The sequence below is a fragment of the Malania oleifera genome, chromosome 6 (genome assembly GCF_029873635.1).
Source record: "Malania oleifera isolate guangnan ecotype guangnan chromosome 6, ASM2987363v1, whole genome shotgun sequence".
Taxonomy (NCBI): Eukaryota; Viridiplantae; Streptophyta; class Magnoliopsida; order Santalales; family Ximeniaceae; genus Malania; species Malania oleifera.
Genome location: NC_080422.1, coordinates 80,111,920 through 80,135,687, shown reverse-complemented (window position 1 = coordinate 80,135,687; position 23,768 = coordinate 80,111,920). Strand labels below are relative to the sequence as shown.

At 34.0% G+C, this 23,768-nt stretch overlaps 1 protein-coding gene and 1 pseudogene across 3 annotated transcripts; both read right to left on the bottom strand.

Moving 5' to 3' along the window:
- Window positions 1-3,012: 3,012 nt before the first annotated feature.
- Window positions 3,013-10,014, bottom strand: LOC131157991 (disease resistance protein RUN1-like; annotated as a pseudogene).
- A 6,626-nt stretch (window positions 10,015-16,640) lies between these two features.
- LOC131157990 (TMV resistance protein N-like) lies at window positions 16,641-23,464 on the bottom strand. Of its 3 annotated transcripts, XM_058112500.1 has the most exons (5): window positions 22,341-23,464; window positions 19,510-20,587; window positions 18,995-19,375; window positions 17,758-18,831; window positions 16,641-17,682 (listed from the first exon to the last, which is right to left on the bottom strand). In XM_058112500.1, the coding sequence occupies exons 1-5, from the start codon at window positions 22,874-22,876 to the stop codon at window positions 17,002-17,004; spliced, it is 3,750 nt and encodes a 1,249-aa protein (XP_057968483.1). In that variant the 5' UTR covers window positions 22,877-23,464; the 3' UTR covers window positions 16,641-17,001. The 3 variants fall into 3 exon arrangements, with proteins under 3 accessions (XP_057968483.1, XP_057968481.1, XP_057968484.1); XM_058112498.1 differs by having other exon boundaries at window positions 16,641-18,831; window positions 22,341-23,453; XM_058112501.1 differs by having other exon boundaries at window positions 16,641-18,831; window positions 19,510-20,429; window positions 22,341-22,473.
- Between the last annotated feature and the right edge of the window lie 304 nt (window positions 23,465-23,768).

The window sequence follows — 23,768 nt, the reverse complement described above, 5'->3', positions numbered from 1 at the left end:
TATTCCTACTTTTACGCAGATAGACTATTTCCTTGGACTGGTCACAAAGGAACAACCTTAATGTTGATCCAAGGCCTGCCCTCAACTAATCTTTATTTATTTTTTCTTTTTTTTTCTCTTCATTAAAAAAAAAAAAAATTTACGAATGTTGTCAATCTCTTATCTTATATACCGTTTCTTTCTTTACATCATCTCAATGTTAAAATCATAGATTTCTAATTAGTTTCAAATTTTAACTTAAACCAACCTCTAAATTTGAATACTTCATTATTTTAGTTGTTGGGCATATAATATCTAAACAATTTTAGCTCTAGAACATAATTATTGGGTAAAATAAGAGGTAACTACATAAATGTCATTTTCACCCAACCTCTTTGATCAGGACTTTTTTTAATAAATAAAATAGTACTGTTTTTTAAAAATATAAATAATATTATTTGTCCTTACTTATAGGATTAAGGGTGCTTATTAAGCATAAAATTAGCCCATTCCTGCAACCAATTTGTTCTAAATATCATTCACACGCAGAACAGTGCATGCTTTTTTCAAACCTATGTTAAATCCGCATTTCATACTTTGCAAACTAAATGAGAAAAGAAAATCATCAACTACTTCTGCAATTTGAAGACGTTAACCAAGTCCAAGCAACACTTGAACTTTTTTTTGTAACAGGAACTCCACCTGACTGAACACTCAGCTCCTTGAACGATCCTTTAAACCATAATGCTACTTTGGTAGCCTCAGTCACTGCCAAGAACTCCGATTTAGCTGCAACCATTGTGACCTAAGATTATACCTTAAGCTTCCTACAATTAGGTCTTCCACAACATACCCCGTTCTAGGCCTCTTGTCATCCAAGTCCCCTATGTAGTCTACACCTGTGAACCTCACAACTGGACTATCCGTCTGTTTCCCAGCAAAGTACCTTACTTTATTGGCATAGGAAACCTTTGACATGACCCGAATATCACTGTCTGTCCTTGAGTATTATCAGGTAGATTGTTTACTTAGATTTGCAAATGGTGTACCAGTGACCAATTTAACATTAACCATGTTAAATCTCTTCAACACCTGATCCATAAAATCACCCCGAGATAACCACACTCTCCCTGTAGTTTTATCCACACAGCCACCATGAGATAACTCCAATCTCCTTATATCTATGACTACAAAGTCACCTTGAGATAATCTTATTCTCCATATAACCTTATCCTTGCGAATCTACAGCCCGACAACCCTCTTGGCAGCACTGAAAACCTTAATGTCAACTTCTTTTCTCAACAAAGTCCTCGATTGATATATCTCAGCACTAAAAACCTTCATGCTTATAAGCATATCAGAAGATGAACCTATTCTTTAATTTTTATTTTATTTTATTTTATTCACATACTACTTTTACCTATATTTTATCTTATTTATAAAGTTTTAAATTTATTAATTGATAAAAATAAAATAAAATAAAATATTATTTTGGTTATTACTGTGTAATAAATAATAGTTATTTTATTGTGTATTTAACCAAAATTATATATTATTACACAATTATAACCATAAAATTTAAATGTACAGAAATTAATATATTTTGTTGAAAAAAAACAAGGAGAAGAAAAATTTTAATTTTATGTATAAGAAAAAATATTAAATATTAAATATCATTTAATTATGATATTGTTAAAGAAACTAATTGATTTAAAATTTTATTTATTTTTGTAACTAGACATCATTATTGAATTAATTTTATGTATAGTAAAAATATTAAATATTAAAAAATTTAAGAAGAATAGAGTGAAACAATATATTACATGACTATAAATTTATGTTCGCCCATCACAGTAGCAGCTGTACTTCTCCTACTGCTGTAGCTGCTGCCTATCTTATCACACACCACCTCCCTCTCTTCCTTTTCAGATCCCATCAGGATCTAATTAATGCAGTCCCATATCATTTCAATGTCACCGCCCCACTATTGCTTCCAACGAGAAAGGAAAAAAATCTCGCTAGACCAAGTAGTAAGATTTGCTTGGGACACTTGACAAATCTCGCTAGACCATCTTGTGAGATTTGTATGGGAATTGGATTCAATCTCGCTGGATCAAGTAGCAAGATTATGTTAGAATCATTTTGAGAATTATTTTCCAAAATAAGGTATTATTTAATATATATATATTTTTTTTTAAAAAAAGATAAACTGAAAAAAAAACTCCCATAAAAGCTCCCCACTTTACGAGGGTAAGGGGAGGGTTATCACAGTGTATGCAACATTATTCCTACTTTTACGCAGATAGACTATTTCCTTGGACCGGTCACAAAGGAAGAACCTTAATGTTGATCCAAGGCTTGCCCTCAACTAATCTTTATTTTTTTTTTTTTCTTCATTAAAAAAAAAAAATTTACGAATGTTGTCGATCTCTTATCTTATATACCGTTTCTTTCTTTACATCATCTCAATGTTAAAATCATAGATTTCTAATTAGTTTCAAATTTTAACTTAAACCAACCTCTAAATTTGAATACTTCATTATTTTAGTTGTTGGGCATATAATATCTAAACAATTTTAGCTCTAGAACATAATTATTGGGTAAAATAAGAGGTAACTACATAAATGTCATTTTCACCCCACCTCTTTGATCAGGATTTTTTTTAATAGATAAAATAGTACTGTTTTTCAAAAATATAAATAATATTATTTGTCCTTACTTATAGGATTAAGGGTGCTTACTAAGCATAAAATTAGCCCATTCCTGCAACCAATTTGTTCTAAATATCATTCACACGCAGAACAGTGCATGCTTTTTTCAAACCTATGTTAAATCCGCATTTCATACTTTGCAAACTAAATGAGAAAAGAAAATCATCAACTACTTCTTCAATTTGCTTAAGACGCATTTGGCAGAATAATGTATTATATAAATGCTTGCAAAAATGTGGTATTCTACCTCAACAGTTCCCAATGCGTTGGTCTTTCATGTGATTCAGAAACAAAAAAGGAATTCATTAAGAAAAAGGAATACGACTTAAAAATCTTCAATTATATATTGGGGCTATCAAGAATTCGAACATTGTTGTTGGAAGCAAAAGATTCAAAGATGCCAGAAATATATCTCCTGTTGTGCAACTTCTGCTTCTCTTCTGCCAGCGAGCAGATCTTGCCTAGCAGAGATCAAACGCCTCATCTACATAAATCGAGATTTGGAGAAATGAAACAAGATACAAAACAATCACGACTGAATTGGCAATTTGGCTCAAAAGCTATTCCATTCTGTACATTAAGGAACTGATGCCCATGATGTTGCTATCACAACTTTCATTTTGGGTTTGCATTTACCAGTCAAACAATTGGTTCCATTCTCCACCAAATTTAAGGAAAGCAAGTCAAATGCCACCTCCTTTTTTCCTCATTACCTTTTCCCAAAGTGGAGGTGGCACGAGAGCTTGCGTAGTCGAAGCCGCCCGAACAGTAAAGGATGTACGAAAACTAACGTGTTCCACTAGGATGTCTGAAAACTGATATGCTTCACTCTGAGTCTCATCAGAGATAGACAAGTCTTCATCCTTTTCTTCTGCGCCTTCCTTGGACACTAGACAGGCTGCACACTTCTCTATCACAAACCCAGATTCTAGATTGGAACAAAAATCAACATTAATCTTCGTAAAATCATCCCTCCAAGCATATACGTGTGAATCCTTGATATCTTCTAGTTTTAAATAACCAAGCCATAAGTGCTCCTCATTGGATTTGAATTCTGGATGGTTCTTGTATCCAATGTAATAATCGCAGGTAAGGCCATAGCCATAAACATATCCCGGTCCCCATGCAACATCCAAAACCGAAGCACAACTTCCATCGTGGGATTTGAAAACAACACACATAGCAACTCCCACTATATCATCATACCAATTTGGAGGCAATTGAATAGACACTGAATCCCCCATGTTCTGATGACTGAACCACTTTGGAATCTCTTTTCCAGGAAGAACAGTGTCGAAATTTGGTGGCAAATTAGGAGCCTGCACCAAGAAAAAATCCATATTAAAGAGAGAGAGAGAGAGAGAGAGAGAGAGAGAGAGAGAGAGACCTGAAGTTGATTATTCACCAATATCCCAACCAAATCATCTATGCATTGATTCTCCAGCAATTTTGAACAACTTGAGAATCCAGCATGTCGATAATTCAATGTGCATGTATTTGGTAATTTTTCCAGTGATGTGCAACCGTCTGCAACTAAAGTATCGATACTTGATGGAAGCTCTGGCAATGCTTGGAGCCTTTCACAACCATCCAAATAAAGAAATAGCAATTCAGAAAGCTGACTGATGCTTGAAGGGATGCTTATGAAATTATTATGGCTGAGGTATAACTGCCTTAAGATGACAAGCAGCCTATATCATTTGGGACTGCCAAGAGATTGGAATCACGGACATCTAGAATACATAAAGAGGATAGCCTTGACAATGGAGACAATTCTAGACTGGCGAACATATGATCTCTACTTGGCAATAACATAGAGAAAAGTTGATGACGCCATGATTTCGACATTTTTGGACTAACTCCGCAAAAAGATATAGATGTTAGGTTCTTTAATTGTATGATAGAGGGCGGAAGCTGGTTTATGGCTGTCCTATCAGCATATAGTCCCACTAAACATTCTAAACTCCCCATGTCCTCTGGCAATTTAGCAAGTTTTGAGCAGCCCGAGAGAGTGAGTGTTTCAAGAGATCGTAGCATACATATGCTGCTTGGGAGACACTCAAGGTTTTTGCACTCTTTAAGATCTAGTGAAACGAGACCGCTGAGATATTTAATGGAAGGCGGTAGCCCTTTGATGGAAGTCCCCTGCAAAGAAAGCTCCCATAAATGCGGCATATTACTTGAAACCTCAGGAAATGTCTGGAGTTTCGAACAGCCTGAGAGGATGAGACTTTCAAGAGAATCCAAGTCAATTGCACTCACAAGATATCTAAGACTTTTGCAGTCTTTTAAATTCAAAAGAATAAGCCTCTTGAGAGTTCCAATGGATGGATGAATCTTAACCAAATTTATACAACCTTCAAGAATTAGACTCTCCAGGTTCGGGACACCAGTAAAGTTTGGGGTCTTCATCAGATTCTGGGAGTGACTGAGCTTCATGAATTTCAAATTCTTTAATACCTACTTAAAAAAAAAAAAAAGAAAAAAAAAGGCAGACAATAAGTTACTAAGTTTCATGAAGTTTTAACTTATTAAAAAATTTTAGAGAGAGAGAGAGAGAGAGAGAGAATTTCTTATGGACATTATGATTTTCAAGTAAAGAAACATAAAAGTTAAAAGACATACCATGATCCCTTTCCACAGTTGTTTGATGCAGCCATAGGACATATTAAGCTCAACAATGTTCTCCGGATGAAATTTTGCAGGAAAAGATTTCAAAGGAAATCCACACCAGTAAAGACACCTTAATTTGTTAGAAAGAAACTCAAAGCCTCCAGAAATGTGCAATTTACAATCTTTGTATAACTCAAGCTTATTCAACATTGCATCAGATTTAGTTCTGAACCTTAACTCTTTTCTGGAAAGATATTCAAATCCTCCAGGTTGGTCCATAAAACCGATTCTGAGCAATCTTAGATTAGGCATGGTTGCAAAGGCTTTAGCACTAAAATTTACCTCTTTTAGTCCATAAAGGTCTAGGACTATGGCTTGAACCTCTTCAGTCCCCTATAACAAAAACACAAGTAAAAAATTAAGTGTTTAAAACCATAAATGGATTCCTATGAACGTGTTCATCAGTCTAGGCTTATGATATATCAATGCTCAAATGTCAAGAGAAAGCTCATGTATATGGCACCTACTGATTTTTTTGACAGTACGTGACAAACATCTTCATGGGACCATAACCTGCTGAGTCTGCCAAGCTCTTCAAGGGACCGTTGACGAACTATATCCCTTCCCATTTCTTGCAATAAGTCATGCATCAACACCTTGTTTTCTTCGAGTGTTATAAGCGACTTTTCAACAAGAACACTAATATCAATAGGGAAGAAATCACAACTCTCTAGTATTTTAGTTACGTACTCCTTGTCATCTCCTTTAAAGAAACATGCAATATCAAGAAATAAATTTTTCTGCCGATCATCCAGTGCATCATAACTTATTCTGAGAATCTTTTGAATTTCTTCATTGGGATATTTTTTCAGTTTATTCAACACACTTTTCCATTCATCAACACCTCTGCCACAAAGAAAAGATCCCAAAATTTTAAGTGCTAATGGAAGGCCCTTTGCATAACTTATTAGTGATTTTGTGACTTCAAAATATTCTTCCTTGGGGAATTTCTGCCCAAAAGCCTTCCAGCAAAAGAATTCGAAAGATTCTAAGTTGTTCAATTGCTTAGCCTTGCATATTTTTGCCACATTATGCGCAATTAGCAATTGCTTATCTCTAGTTGTGATGATGATTCGACTTCCAGGGCCAAACTAATCATGCTTCCCAGCAAGTGCTTCTAACTGCTCCAACTTATCCACATTGTCAAGAACAATAAGAACCTTTCTGAAATGAAGCCTGTCCCTTATGACATTTGTTCCCATATTAGAAGTATCTATATTTACATTTCCTTCCATCAAGATTGTGGAAAGAAGTTTTTCTTGCAAAAAAACTAAATCATGTTCCCTTACATTTGCAAGAAAGCAACGTCCTTCAAATAGAACAGATATTTGATCATAGACAACTTCCGCAATGGTGGTCTTACCTATGCCACCCATGCCCCATATTCCTACAAAACAAACATCATTGACCTCGGTGCATAACAACGAAATCAATTCTTCTATGCGAGAATCAATACCAAATAGATCCTTAGCATTACTTTTGGACAAATACTTTAGTTCGTTTAGTATAAAGTGGACAACTCCATCAATAAGCATGGATTCAGACCTGATGAAGACATAGAACAGTAGAATTGGCAAGCTTACATAACCCAGAAATAGTGAAATACACAAAAAAAAATGTTCTACTTATTCCTTCGGCCTTTAATTAACCGGAATCAACAATGCTAACCTAAAATTCATTCAATTACAAAACTGTTATTGCGTGTTGTGCAAGGAAGTAATCCTACAATCTTAGATATCTTATGTAATCCTATCCCTTATCTTCAATTCTTGAGCATCATTCTTTTGTTTTCTATTTTGAATTTTGAAAGATATAACAGATTTTTGTCATATTAAGGTTTCTACAGCAATTGTTTGGGAGACTAAAAAATAATTTTGAGGTTGTGTACTTTTGAAATTAGATTTTGAGCACAAATAATAGGAGTTGTGAATGACAAATGCAAGAGAATTAAAAAAATAAATAAATAAATAGATAAATAAAGGTCAGTTCCCATGGAGAAATTATTAGATAGACTTGGGGGTATACCACATCATCTATAGACTAATCTAATTAAACGACAACAACTCTTAAATAGACCAAATATGAAAATCCTCATTATTATTGCTCCCCGTAATAAATTCTTATCTTTTTCTTATTTAGGAAATAAATGCTTCTTTTTGCTTTTTATGCATTTAAATTTATATATTTTGAAAGAAAATAATACTAAAGATAAAAACAAATAAAAAATGAGTACAAGACATAACATGATCTTATTTACTTGACAAAAAGAGAAAAAAATAAATTAAGTTATGAAAAAAATAAATTATCTAGTAGAATAGATATAAAATTGAAAGTATATGTTTATCTGAAAAAAAAAAAATATAAAGTTGACATATCAGTAGACTATAAAAATTTTAATGTCTTATAGTTTGCGTGGTGAATAATCAAAGATGCGTCAATGAATGGACGATAATGGTTTCATCCCTCTAATTTGGTGTCATCTGAGTGAGGTCCGAAGAGCTTGCTCAAGTATGAGTTATGAGCCATAAAATAAATAAATAAATAATATGATAATATAAATAGTAAAAAGTATGTTTTTATATAATTCCTAATGAAGAATCACAAGAAAGGTGATTTTTAATATATATATATATATATATATATATATATATATCTTCTTTTCAATATTATTATGAAAATATATTTTTTATTATTAATATAATAATATTATTGTGATGTGGAACATTTTAAAATTTAAGAACAATTTTTATAATCGATTTATATTCTAGGACAACTTTATATTTTTTTTTTTTTAACAATTATATTTACTCTCAAATTTAGATCCAAAGTACTAGGAAATGTAAATTATTTGTTTTCTTCAAGTAAATAAGATTATGTTAGGTTTCAAACTCAAAATTTATTAATTTTTTAACTTTTCGGCGTGGTTTTTTTCTTTTAAAAACTGCATAAATTTAAATACATAAAAAAGACAAAAATATGTATTTATATCTTAAACAAGAAAGGAAATTAGAGTTTATGTTGGGAAGGACCAAGTGATTAGGATTTGCTAATATGTCTACCTTAAAATTGTTAACATTTAATTGGATTAGTTTATAAATGATGTGATATCTAATAGTTTCTCGTTTACATAAAAAGCATTTTTTTAGTCATTAATTTGTAGTATGTCAATCACTTAGATAAAAACGGTAGCCGAATGCACAAAGCAAATGCAGGGTTTACAGATGAATCATAATTGGTTTATGGTATACCATATTACTTTGCACTCCTCAAACTCATAACCTTCAAATCACATTGCAACAATTTTATTCTTTGTGCTTAACAGAGTTGATAGTAGACCAAAAAAGAAAAGAAAACGTATCAAAATTTATGGGAGACAAAGAAATACCTGCACGACTCCTGTGAATCCCACCCGGACAAATTGGTAGCTTCGATCAGAGCTGCCCTCCATCTCTGCACCTTCTCCTTTCTCTCCTTGAAATATTCTTCGTGTTTGGCAAAGGCTTCTGCGAAATTCCCAGTTTGCTTCCGTACTTCCGAGGGAGTCACATTGTAGAAAATGGGGACAACTGTTTGCCCAATCAGGTTCTTGCATTCCATGATCTTCGCAAGTTCATCCAAGCACCAAGTCGAAGAAGCGTAGTTTTCGGAGAAAATGATGATCGAAAACCTCGAACCCTCGATGGCTTTCACCAGCTCCGGCGAAATTTCTCTCCCCCTTTTGAGCTTTTCATCGTCCCTGTAGGTGTGAATCCCTTTCCGATGCAAAGCCGCGTAGAGATGGCTAACGAAGCTGTTGCGGGTATCTTCGCCCCTAAAGCTCAAGAACACATCGTATATATGCCGCAGATTGGAAGAAGAAGAAGAAGAAGAAGAAGGAGAAGAAGAAGAAGAAGACGCCGACGAAGAGCCTCTTCGGTTGCCGGTGGAAGCCATTGGAAAATGGAAATTCAGCAGAGAAAGGTGTGACTGAGTGAAGATCTTATCAGAGAACAAAGTAAAAAATACAAGCAAGGTTATGTATGGATCTTCCTGCGCGTTGGTGTGGAAAGTAGAAAAGTGAAGCGAGTGGTCAGAAAATTTCTGGGAAACCTGCGGGAATCTTCACCATTCCTGATTTCTCCCTCTTTCAGCCAAATAAAAAAATAGCACAAGAGTTCAAAACTGAAGCTCCCTGGAGACGAGCAAGAGAGAAGGATCTTCCCCATCCGTTGACCCAAAAGTTAATGGAAGATAAGCAAAACAATACGTATTACGACTACCCTGAGGCTTCTACGCAATACGCCATACAAACCCGAAACAAAGAAACATGATTTAAAAAAAAATAAAATAGAAAAGGGAAAAAGTAAAAAGAAGAATGGATCATTTGCCTAGATTGTTCGAAGGGAGCACTACGCGACCCTCTGGTACAGCTTTCGAGACGGAGAGAAAGCGAAGATGATAAGAGAAGCTTCTGGCGTAGTGGGGAAGACGATTAGTTGATCGAGCTTCGTGAACTCGTAACGACTAAAATGAGTTTGGAATGAATTTGGGAGTCTAAAGATGTCATCTTTCATCTGTTTATTTTTCGTATTGATGTGTCTTTTACGCCTGCAACGCGTTTGATGAAATGTTTGAGAGAGTTAAAAGCTATCGTGAAACTTCAACGGCACTGTAGGGCAAATGTTTTTAATTTTTTTTGGTGGGAAGGTTCAAGAAAGTTAAGTGACCATTAAATTGATAAAATTTGGTTCCGAAAATTTAAATTATTTGATAAGTTATTATTTTTTTCTCTAAAATTTTGAATGTATGTCTGTGTTTGGGAGTTTATAGCTCAGCTTATTGTGTGGCTTTGTACAAAACAAAGTATAATTATTATATTATGTTTTGATTAAATGCACACAAACCCAATTCAAGGCTTGAAATTAGTGAGTTGTGTTTATTTGAGGCGTTGGTTGGAAGTCGGAGGTCCAAGAAAAACCACCTTATTTTAGGAAATTGCATCCTTTCTATCCTTGTGTAATTATGCAAGGAGCATAATCTTAAATTTGACTCACAATGAAAAGAGTTAAAAATTTGCATTATCCCAAAAGTAAAAATAAAGTACACAAAGTCAAATAATGCATTAAAAGTGATGAATAACAAAACACCTATAGGGCCAAATGGCATCATTTTTTTTTTTTCCTGAAAACGTGAGAACTCCCGTACGAGCCCTTTGGATCCCCCGGTGCGGCACCAAACCCCCGTGAGCAGTTACCTTCTTCTCCCCCCCCCCCCCCACCTTGATGTGCCGCCCCAGGTAAATCCGAATGCGGCCACGACTTCTAGGCGCCAGTTGGACATTCAACAAATCCGCCCCTTAGGCCACACATTATGTGTTTACTGAGATTCGAATACATGATGCTCCTTCTTACATGCCAACGCCTTTCTACTGTGCCATGCCCGTGGGGGTAGGGCCAAATGGCATCGTTGTTGGAATGTTAATAGATCAACGAGTATTATGTTGACGAAAATAAAACATACAAGTCCCCACGACATAGCGCAGTAGAATGACATCAGTAAGTAAGAAGGAGCATCAGGGGTTCAATTTCAGGTAAATACACTTACGAAACCAGCGGTACCTATGGATGATGAGAGTTTACTTTATGAGTCAGTAGAGACCGTTGATGGTGAGAGTTCTCTGTGAGCCAGCAGGGACCGTGGATGGTAATGGAGATGTGTCCCGGGAGTCGGGTTGGCCAAATGTACAAGTGATGCATAAAAGTTGTGTCTACATCCGAACTTTACCCTAATCAGCGAGATTTGGGGGCGAATGACGCTGATTCGTAGGTTTGGTGCCGTAACAGGGGGTTCGAATGGCTCATTGGTGGTTGGAGTTCCTATGTAATAAAAATAAATAAATAAATAAATAAAAATAAAACATACCTATAAATCAATTTATTAGAGTTTAGTCTATATATTATGAAAATTTGCATTTAAATTTTCATTCTAATAGTATTTGGAATAAAATAATACACGAAAAATTAGTTTCCTTATCATTTTTCTTTTTATATTTTTTTTCTTTCACATTTTTATTTTACTAAAACGAAACCCAAAGGAGAAGTTTTGAAATAGAATGAGGATCTGCACATGGTTTACACAATGTTTAAGACGAGGGAGTTGATGAGAATGTAAAGAAGGTTAGGTTGCCATCCAAATTTGGAATTTATTTATTTATATATTTATTTCACTTTGAATTTTATGCAAGAGGAAGGGATTGAAAGGGCATCTATGCCCTCCATTGCCTTTTTTTTTTTTTTTTCAAGTATAAGTAGATTCTTAACATTACTTGTGGACAAATACTTCAGTTTGTTTAGTATAAAATTGGTAACTTTATCAATAAGCTCATTTTCAAACCCGATGAAGACATAGAATAGAAGATTTGACAAGCTTACATAACCCACAAATAAAATACAAAAAAAAAATTGTTCTACTTATTCCTTCTTTCTTTAATTAACCATAAATCAACAATGTTAATCTAAAAGTCAATCAATTACAAAACTCTTATTGTGTGTTGTGTAAGTGACCCTACAATCTTAGATATCTTGTTTAATCCAATCCGTTATCTTCTGTTCTTTGCCATCATTCTTTTGTTTTTTATTTTGAATTTTGAAAGATATAAAAGATTTTAATCATATTAAGGTTTATACGACAATTGTCTAGAAGACTAAAAAACAATTTTGAGGTGGTGTACTTTTGAAATTAGATTTTGAGCACAAATTACAGGAGGTGTGAATGATAAATGCAAGAGAATTAAAACAAGAAAAATGGGTTTCATGGGGAAATGATTAGATAGATTGGGTCTATCACATCATCTATAAACTAATCCAATTAAATGACGACAATTCTTAAATAGACCAAAGAAGCAAATCCTCATTATTATTGCTTCTCATAATAAATTATTATCCTCTTAATTTCTTATTTAGGAAATAAATGCATTTTTGCCTTTTATATATTTAAATTTATATATTTTTAAAAGAAAAGTATGCTAAATAAAAAAGAGTTACGAAAAAAAGGACAAATAAATTAAGTTACGAAAAAAAAATTAACTAGTAGAATAAATATAAAATTGAGAGTAAATATTTACCTGAAAAAAAGAATATAAAGTTGACATATAAGTATACTAAAAGTTTTATTATGTCTTATGGTTTGCCTGGTGAATAATCAAAGATGCGCCAATGGGCTGTAATGTTTTCATCCCTCTAGTTTCATGTCATCTGGGCGGGTCCGAAGGGCCCAACCAAGTAGGAGTTATGAGTCATAAAATAAATAAATAAATAATATTAAAATATATATAATAAAATGTATTTTTTTTTATATATTTCCTAATGAGGAATCATTAGAAAGGTGATTTTTAAAATTAATTTATTTTTATATATATTATCTTCTTTTCACTATTATTATGAAAATATATATTTTTATTATTAATATACTAATATTGTTGTGATGTTGCACATTTTGAAAAATTAAGAACAACTTTTATAATCTATTTATGTTCTAGGACAATTTTATTGACTCAAACAATCATATTGACTCAAAAATTTAGATCCATGGTACTAGGAAATGTAATTTTTTTTTTCTTCAAGTAAATAAGACTATGTTATGTTGTGAACTCAAAATTTATTATTATTTTTTTAACTTTTCAGCGTAATTTTTTTCTTTTAAAAACTACATAAATTTATATATATAAAAAGACCAAAAATGTATTTATATCTTAAACAAGAAAGAAAATTAGAATTTATTTTGAGAAAAAACAATTGATTGGGATTGGTTGATGTGTCTACTTAAGAGTTGTTAACATTTAATTAGATTAGTTTATAAATGATGTGGTAGACCCATTCAACCATATAATTTCTCATTTCCATGGAAAGTGTTTTTAGTCATTAATTTGTAGTATGTCAATCACTTGTATAAAAACGACTACCTGATGATGCCAAATGTCAAGTAATGACATTGACATTTGGTGGTTAGATTATATAGGATATCACTAAATTATAAGTCTCATACTCAAGAGTTTTCAAAGACAAACCATGATTTATATGAAAATATCCTATACTCGATTTTGTTTAAAATGGGACAAGTGTTAAACGGTCTAAATATCGTATATCTTCATATACTTTGTCCCTGTTGGGTTAAAATCATTTTCATGCACCTAAATATACAAAAAATGTCAAGTTTGTAAAGAAATATGGCAAACCGTCGACAGTTTGGCCCTTTCTGGCAAAAAATTAAATGGAAATTCGCTTGAATGAAACCGTCAACGGTTTGGGGAATTCATCGATGGTTTGCATCGGGATTCTAAACCCAACGGCTATAAACGGTTAGTTTTCAAAGTATTTAATTATTTTATAAGACCAATAGCCATAAACCGAATAGTAATCAAAATGACCTATAAATACAAGGCCAAAAACTTGTTTAATGATTAATCTAAGTAATTAACATTTAGTAATTATCATTTCCAAGCACACTACATTTTAGTTCATCATTTTTGTGCTCAATATCTCTCTTGCTTTCAAATCTTGTTGTGATTCATTACTTAAGAGATTAGGAATTGTTTTGTATTGTATTAGATATCAGCTTATTCGAGGAATATTGTTTTTGTGAATCATTTCCTTCTTGTAAATGTTCTTTGTGAACCAAGTCTTAAGAGATTTGTTCCCTTGTAATGTTACACCCAAATTGTCGACCATTTGCCCCCAAGGTTGCACCCTACAAACCTTTCCCTTTGTCCCTCACTTCACAGTGCTTTCCCCTGGTGCATGTGTTCCACTCAGAATATGAGCCACATCCCCAACAATCTCCACCTTGACGAATATTCACTACTTAGGAAAAATCTGAAAGCAGAACCCCGCTGCTCCACCCAGGTCAGTAGATTGGGACCCATCTCCTGTCTAACACCTGGAGACGTAAACCAAGTCTAAGCAAAGCTTGAACTTTTCTCTGGTAACAAGAACTCTACCTAACTGAACACCCAACTCCTTGAACAATCCTTTAAACCATAATGCTACTTTGGCAGCCTAAGTCACTACCAAGAACTCCGATTTAGTTGAAATCAGTGTGACCTAAGACTATACCTCGAAGTTCCAACAATTAGGTCTTCCACAGCATACCCCATTCTAGGCCTCTTGTCATCCAAGTCCCTTAGGTAGTCTACACCTGTGAACCTCACAACTGGCGAATCCCTCTGTTTCCCACCAAAGTACCTGACTTTAATGGCATAGGAAACCTTTGACATAACCCGAATATCATAGTCTGTCCTTGAGTATTGTGCGGTCGATTGTTTACTTAGATTCGCAAATGGTGTACCACTGACCGATTTAACATTAATCATGTTAAATCTCTTCAACACCTGATCCATAAAATCACCCTGAGATAACCACACTCTCCCTGTAGTTTTGTCCACACAACCACCATGAGATAACTCCAATCTCCCTACAGTTATGACAACAAAGTCACCCTGAGATAATCTTATTCTCCTTGTAACCTTATCCTTGTGAATCTACAGCCCGAGAACCCTCTTGCCAGCACTAAAAACCTTCATGTCAACTTCTTTTCTCAATAGAGTCCTCGACTGATTTATCTCAACACAAAAAACCTTCATGCTTATAAGCATATCGGAAGATGAACCTATCCTTTAATTTTTATTTTATTTTTTTTATTCACATACTGCTTTTACCTATATTTTATCTTATTTATAAAGTTTTAATTTATTAATAGACAAAAAATAAAATAAAATATCATTTTGGTTATTATTGTGTAATAAATAATATTTATTTTATTGTGTATTTAACCAAAATTATATTTTATTACACAATAATAATCATAAATTTTAAATGTACATAAATTAATATATTTTGTTAAAAAAAAAAAAAAAAAACAAGGAGAAGAAAAATTTTAATTTTATGTATAATAAAAAATATTAAATATTTAAAAAAATATTAAATATTAAATATCATTTAATTATGATACTGTTAAAGAAACTAATTGATTTAAAATTTTATTTATTTCTATAACGAGACATCATTATTGAATTAGTTTTATGTATAGGAAAAAATATTAAATATTAAAAAATTTAAGAAGAAAAGAGTGAAACAATATATTACATGACTATTAATTTATGCTCGCCCATCACAGTAGCAATTGTTCTTCTCCTACTGCTGCAGCTGCTGCCTATCTTATCACATACCACCTCTTTCTCTTCTTTTCTAGATCCCATCAGGAACTAATTAATGCAGCCCCATATTATTTCAATGTCAGCGCCCCACCATTGCTTCCACCGGGAAAGGAAAAAACTCCATGCAAACGCCGGTTGATGTCCGAATCCAATTCCCATGCAAATCTCGCTAGATGGTCTAGCGAGATTTGCTTGGGAATCATTCTGGAAATTATTTTTCCAAATAAGGTATTATTTAATATTTTGTTTTAGAAAAAAAAAAAAAAGATAACTCAAGAAAAAACTCCTATAAAAGCTCCCCACTTTACAAGGGTAAGGGAAGGGTCGTCACAGTGTATGCAACATTATCCCTACTTTTACGCAAATAGACTGTTTCCTTGGACTGGTCACAAAGGAACAACCTTATTGTTGATCCTAGGCCCCTCAAGTAATCCTTCTTTTTTTTTTCTTCATCAAAAAAATATATTTACGAATGTAGTCCATCTCTTATCTTATATACCATTTCTTTCTTTACATCATCTCAATGTTAAAATCATAGATTTCTAATTAGTTTCAAATTTTAACTTAAACCAACCTCTAAATTTGAATACTTCATTATTTTAGTTGTTGGGCATATAATATCTAAACAATTGGAGCTCTAGAACATAATTATTGGGTAAAATAAGAGGTAATTACATAAATGTCATTTTCACCCAACCTCTTTGATCAGGATTTTTTTTAATAAATAAAATAGTACTGTTTTTTAAAAATATAAATAATATTATTTGTCCTTACTTATAGGATTAAGGGTGCTTACTAAGCATAAAATTAGCCCATTCCTGCAACCAATTTGTTCTAAATATCATTCACACGCAGAACAGTGCATGCTTTTTTCAAACCTATGTTAAATCCGCATTTCATACTTTGCAAACTAAATGAGAAAAGAAAATCATCAACTACTTCTTCAATTTGCTTAAGACGCATTTGGCAGAATAATGTATTATATAAATGCTTGCAAAAATGTGGTATTCTACCTCAACAGTTTCCAATATGTTGGTCTTTCATGTGATTCAGAAACAAAAAAGGAATTCATTAAGAAAAAGGAATACGACTTAAAAATCTTCAATTATATATTGGGGCTATCAAGAATTCGAACATTGTTGTTGGAAGCAAAAGATTCAAAGATGCCAGAAATATATCTCCTGTTGTGCAACTTCTGCTTCTCTTCTGCCAGCGAGCAGATCTTGCCTAGCCGAGATCAAACGCCTCATCTACATAAATCGAGATTTGGAGAAATGAAACAAGATACAAAACAATCATGACTGAATTGGCAATTTGGCTCAAAAGCTATTCCATTCTGTACATTAAGGAACTGATGCCCATGATGTTGCTATCACAACTTTCATTTTGGGTTTGCATTTACCAGTCAAACAATTGGTTCCATTCTCCACCATATTTAAGGAAAGCAAGTCAAATGCCACCTCCTTTTTTCCTCATTACCTTTTCCCAAAGTGGAGGTGGCACGAGAGGTTGTGTAGTCGAACCCCCCCGAACAGTAAAGGTTGTACAAAAACTAAAGCGTTCCACTAGGATGTCTGAAAACTGAGATGCTTCACTCTGAGTCTCATCAGCTAGGATGTCTGAAAACTGAGATGCTTCACTCTGAGTCTCATCAGAGGTAGACAAGTCTTCATCCTTTTCTTCTGCGCTTTCCTTGGACATTAGACAGGCTGCACACTTCTCTATCACAAACCCAGAATCTAGATTGGAACAAAAATCAACATTAATCTTCGTAAAATCATCCCTCCGAGCATATACGTGTGAATCCTTGATATCTTCTAGTTTTAAATAACCAAGCCATAAGTGCTCCTCATTGGATTTGAATTCCGGATGGTTCTTGTATCCAATGCAATAATCGCAGGTAAGGCCATAGCCATAAACATATCCCGGTCCCCATGCAACATCCAAAACCGAAGGACAACTTCCATCGTGGGATTTGAAAACAACACACATAGCAACTCCCACTATATCATCATACCAATTTGGAGGCAATTGAATAGACACTGAATCCCCCATGATCTGATGACTGAACCACTTTGGAATCTCTTTTCCAGGAAGAACAGTGTCGAAATTTGGTGGCAAATTAGGAGCCTGCACCAAGAAAAAATCCATATTAAAAGAGAGAGGGAGAGAGAGGGAGAGAGAGAGAGAGAGAGAGAGAGAGACCTGAAGTTGATTAGTCACCAATATCCCAACCAAATCATCTATGCATTGATTCTCCAGCAATTTTGAACAACTTGAGAATCCAGCATGTTGATAATTCAATGTGCATGTATTTGGTAATTTTTCCAGTGATGTGCAACCGTCTGCAACTAAAGTATCGATACTTGATGGAAGCTCTGGCAATGCTTGGAGCCTTTCACAACCATCCAAATAAAGAAATAGCAATTCAGAAAGCTGACTGATGCTTGAAGGGATGCTTATGAAATTATTATGGCTGAGGTATAACTGCCTTAAAGATGACAAGCAGCCTATATCATTTGGGACTGCCAAGAGATTGGAATCACGGACATCTAGAATACATAAAGAGGATAGCCTTGACAATGGAGACAATTCTAGACTGGCGAACATATGATCTCTACTTGGCAATAACATAGAGAAAAGTTGATGACGCCATGATTTCGACATTTTTGCACTAATTCCGCAAAAAGATATAAATGTTAGGTTCTTTAATTGTATGATAGAGGGCGGAAGCTGGTTTATGGCTGTCCTATCAGCATATAGTCCCACTAAACATTCTAAACTCCCCATGTCCTCTGGCAATTTAGCAAGTTTTGAGCAGCCCGAGAGAGTGAGTGTTTCAAGAGATCGTAGCATACATATGCTGCTTGGGAGACACTCGAGGTTTTTGCACTCTTTAAGATCTAGTGAAACAAGACCGCTGAGATATTTAATGGAAGGCGGTAGCTCTTTGATGGAAGTCCCCTGCAAAGAAAGCTCCCATAAATGCGGCATATTACTTGAAACCTCAGGAAATGTCTGGAGTTTCGAGCAGCCTGAGAGGATGAGACTTTCAAGAGAATCCAAGTCAATTGCACTCACAAGATATCTAAGACTTTTGCAGTCTTTTAAATTCAAAAGAATAAGCCTCTTGAGAGTTCCAATGGATGGATGAATCTTAACCAAATTTATACAACCTTCAAGAATTAGACACTCCAGGTTCAGGACGCCAGTAAAGTTTGGGGTCTTCATCAGATTCTGGGAGTGACTGAGCTTCATGAATTTCAAATTCTTTAATACCTACTTAAAAAAAAACAAAAAAAAAAAAGGCAGACAATAAGTTACTAAGTTTTATGAAGTTTTAACTTATTAAAAAATTTTAGAGAGAGAGAGAGAGAGAGAGAGAATTTCTTATGGACATTATGATTTTCAAGTAAAGAAACATAAAAGTTAAAAGACATACCATGATCCCTTTCCACAGTTGTTTGATGCGGCCATAGGACATATTAAGCTCAACAATGTTCTCCGGATGAAATTTTGCAGGAAAAGATTTCAAAGGAAATCCACACCAGTAAAGACACCTTAATTTGTTAGAAAGAAACTCAAAGCCTCCAGAAATGTGCAATTTACAATCTTTGTATAACTCAAGCTTATTCAACATTGCATCAGATTTAGTTCTGAACCTTAACTCTTTTCTGGAAAGATATTCAAATCCTCCAGGTTGGTCCATAAAACAGATTCTGAGCAATCTTAGATTAGGCATGGTTGCAAAGGCTTTAGCACTAAAATTTACCTCTTTTAGTCCATAAAGGTCTAGGACTATGGCTTGAACCTCTTCAGTCCCCTATAACAAAAACACAAGTAAAAAATTAAGTGTTTAAAACCATAAATGGATTCCTATGAACGTGTTCATCAGTCTAGGCTTATGATATATCAATGCTCAAATGTCAAGAGAAAGCTCATGTATATAGCACTTACTGATTTTTCTGACAGTACGTGACAAACATCTTCATGGGACCATAACCTGCTGCGTCTGCCAGGCTCTTCAAGGCACCGTTGACGAACTAGATCCCTTCCCATTTCTTGCAATAAGTCATGCATCAACACCTTGTTTTCTTCGAGTGTTATAAGCGACTTTTCAACAAGAACACTAATATCAATAGGGCAGAAATCACAACTCTCTAGTATTTTAGTTACGTACTCCTTGTCATCTCCTTTAAAGAAACATGCAATATCAAGAAATAAATTTTTCTGCCGATCATCCAGTGCATCATAACTTATTCTGAGAATCTTTTGAATTTCTTCATTGGGATATTTTTTCAGTTTATTCAACACACTTTTCCATTCATCAACACCTCTGCCACAAAGAAAAGAACCCAAAATTTTAAGTGCTAATGGAAGGCCCTTTGCATAACTTATTAGTGATTTTGTGACTTCAAAATATTCTTCCTTGGGGAATTTCTGCCCAAAAGCCTTCCAGCAAAAGAATTCGAAAGATTCTAAGTTGTTCAATTGCTTAGCCTTGCATATTTTTGCCACATTATGCGCAATTAGCAATTGCTTATCTCTAGTTGTGATGATGATTCGACTTCCAGGGCCAAACCAATCATGCTTCCCAGCAAGTGCTTCTAACTGCTCCAACTTATCCACATTGTCAAGAACAATAAGAACCTTTCTGAAATGAAGCCTGTCCCTTATGACATTTGTTCCCATATTAGAAGTATCTATATTTACATTTCCTTCCATCAAGATTGTGGAAAGAAGTTTTTCTTGCAAAAAAACTAAATCATGTTCCCTTACATTTGCAAGAAAGCAACGTCCTTCAAATAGAACAGATATTTGATCATAGACAACTTCTGCAATGGTGGTCTTACCTATGCCACCCATGCCCCATATTCCTACAAAACAAACATCATTGACCTCGGTGCATAACAACGAAATCAATTCTTCTATGCGAGAATCAATACCAAATAGATCCTTAGCATTACTTTTGGACAAATACTTTAGTTCGTTTAGTATAAAGTGGACAACTCCATCAATAAGCATGGATTCAGACCTGATGAAGACATAGAACAGTAGAATTGGCAAGCTTACATAACCCAGAAATAGTGAAATACACAAAAAAAAATGTTCTACTTATTCCTTCGGCCTTTAATTAACCATAAATCAACAATGCTAACCTAATATTCATTCAATTACAAAACTGTTATTGCGTGTTGTGCAAGGAAGTAATCCTACAATCTTAGATATCTTATGTAATCCTATCCCTTATCTTCAATTCTTGAGCATCATTCTTTTGTTTTCTATTTTGAATTTTGAAAGATATAACAGATTTTTGTCATATTAAGGTTTCTACAGCAATTGTTTGGGAGACTAAAAAATAATTTTGAGGTTGTGTACTTTTGAAATTAGATTTTGAGCACAAATAATAGGAGTTGTGAATGACAAATGCAAGAGAATTAAATAAATAAATAAATAAATAGATAAATAAAGGTCAGTTCCCATGGAGAAATTATTAGATAGACTTGGGGGTATACCACATCATCTATAGACTAATCTAATTAAACGACAACTACTCTTAAATAGACCAAATATGAAAATCCTCATTATTATTGCTTCCCGTAATAAATTCTTATCTTTTTCTTATTTAGGAAATAAATGCTTCTTTTTGCCTTTTATGCATTTAAATTTATATATTTTGAAAGAAAATAATACTAAAGATAAAAACAAATAAAAAAGGAGTTCAAGACATAACATGATCTTATTTACTTGACAAAAAGAGAAAAAAAATAAATTAAGTTATGAAAAAAATAAATTATCTAGTAGAATAGATATAAAATTGAAAGTGTATTTTTATCCGAAAAAAAAAAATATAAAGTTCACATATCAGTAGATTGTAAAAATTTTAATATCTTATAGTTTGCGTGGTGAATAATCAAAATGCGTCAATGAATGGCCGATAATGGTTTCATCCCTCTAATTTGGTGTCATCTGGGTGTGGTCCGAAGAGCTTGCCCAATTATGAGTTATGAGCCATAAAATAAATAAATAAATAATATGATAATATAAATAGTAAAAAGTATGTTTTTATATAATTCCTAATGAAGAATCACTAGAAAGGTGATTTTTAACATATATATATATATATATATATATATATATATCTTCTTTTCAATATTATTAAGAAAATATATATTTTTTTTTATGATGTGGAACATTTTAAAATTTAAGAACAATTTTTATAATCGATTTATATTCTAGGACAACTTTATATTCTTTTTTTTTTTTAACAATTATATTTACTCTCAAATTTAGATCCAAAGTACTAGAAATGTAAATTATTTGTTTTCTTCAAGTAAATAAGATTATGTTAGGTTTTGAACTCAAAATTTATTAATTTTTTAACTTTTCAGCGGGGTTTTTTTCTTTTAAAAACTGCATAAATTTAAATACATAAAAAAGACAAAAATATGTATTTATATCTTAAACAAGAAAGGAAATTAGAGTTTATGTTGTGAAGGACCAAGTGATATCTAATAGTTTCTCGTTTTCATAAAAAGCATTTTTTAGTCATTAATTTGTAGTATGTCAATCACTTAGATAAAAACGGTAGCCGAATGCACAAAGCATATGCAGGGTTTACAGATGAATCATAATTGGTTTATGGTATACCATATTACTTTGCACTCCTCAAACTCATAACCTTCAAATCACATTGCAACAATTTTATTCTTTGTGCTTAACAGAGTTGATAGTAGACCAAAAAAGAAAAGAAAAAGTATCAAAATTTATGGGAGACAAAGAAATACCTGCACGACTCCTGTGAATCCCACCCGGACAAATTGGTAGCTTCGATCAGAGCTTCCCTCCATCTCTGCACCTTCTCCTTTCTCTCCTTGAAATATTCTTCGTGTTTGGCAAAGGCTTCTGCGAAATTCCCAGTTTGCTTCCGTACTTCCGAGGGAGTCACATTGTAGAAAATGGGGACAACTGTTTGCCCAATCAGGTTCTTGCATTCCATGATCTTCGCAAGTTCATCCAAGCACCAAGTCGAAGAAGCGTAGTTTTCTGAGAAAATGATGATCGAAAACCTCGAACCCTCGATGGCTTTCACCAGCTCCGGCGAAATTTCTCTCCCCCTTTTGAGCTTTTCATCGTCCCTGTAGGTGTGAATCCCTTTCCGATGCAAAGCCGCGTAGAGATGGCTAACGAAGCTGTTGCGGGTATCTTCGCCCCTAAAGCTCAAGAACACATCGTATATATGCCGCAGATTGGAAGAAGAAGAAGGAGAAGAAGAAGAAGAAGACGCCGACGAAGAGCCTCTTCGGTTGCCGGTGGAAGCCATTGGAAAATGGAAATTCAGCAGAGAAAGGTGTGACTGAGTGAAGATCTTATCAGAGAACAAAGTAAAAAATACAAGCAAGGTTATGTATGGATCTTCCTGCGCGTTGGTGTGGAAAGTAGAAAAGTGAAGCGAGTGGTCAGAAAATTTCTGGGAAACCTGCGGGAATCTTCACCATTCCTGATTTCTCCCTCTTTCAGCCAAATAAAAAAATAGCACAAGAGTTCAAAACTGAAGCTTCCTGGAGACGAGCAAGAGAGAAGGATCTTCCCCATCCGTTGACCCAAAAGTTTATGGAAGATAAGCAAAACAATACGTATTACGACTACCCTGAGGCTTCTACGCAATACGCCATACAAACCCGAAACAAAGAAACATGATTAAAAAAAAAAAAAAATAGGAAAGGGAAAAAGTAAAAAGAAGAATGGATCATTTGCCTAGATTGTTCGAAGGCACCACTACGCGACCCTCTGGTACAGCTTTCGAGACGGAGAGAAAGCGAAGTTGATAAGAGAAGCTTCTGGCGTAGTGGGGAAGACGATTCGTTGATCGAGCTTCGTGAACTCGCAACGACTAAGATGAGTTTGAAATGAATTTGGGAGTCTAAAGATGTCATCTTTCATTGGTTTATTTTTGAGTTTTTTCGAGTTTTATTATTAAAAATAAATAAAATATTAAATAATACACTTATTTAAATAAAATTTCTCAAATTGATGCTCACATAATCTCGCAGCTTGGTGCTGCGAGATTTAAAGGCCCAACGAATAAGAAGCTGATACGTGATACAATGGCCGAACAAATCTCGCAGCACCAAACTGCGAGATTTAAATAGCCAGCGAGTGCGATGCTGACACGTGACAAATCTCGGAGCATCATGCTGTGAGATTTAAGTGTT

What these genes read in the sequence shown, in the direction of transcription:
- LOC131157990 (XM_058112498.1), bottom strand. Translation starts at nt 22,876, where the DNA reads ATGGCTTCCACCGGCAACCGAAGAGGCTCTTCGTCGGCGTCTTCTTCT. An exon ending in GATTCACAGGAGTCGTGCAG is followed by an intron (nt 20,588 to 22,340) that starts GTATTTCTTTGT and finishes TGTCTTCATCAG; the next exon opens with GTCTGAATCCATGCTTATTG. An exon ending in AACTGTGGAAAGGGATCATG is followed by an intron (nt 18,832 to 18,994) that starts GTATGTCTTTTA and finishes TTTTTTAAGTAG; the next exon opens with GTATTAAAGAATTTGAAATT.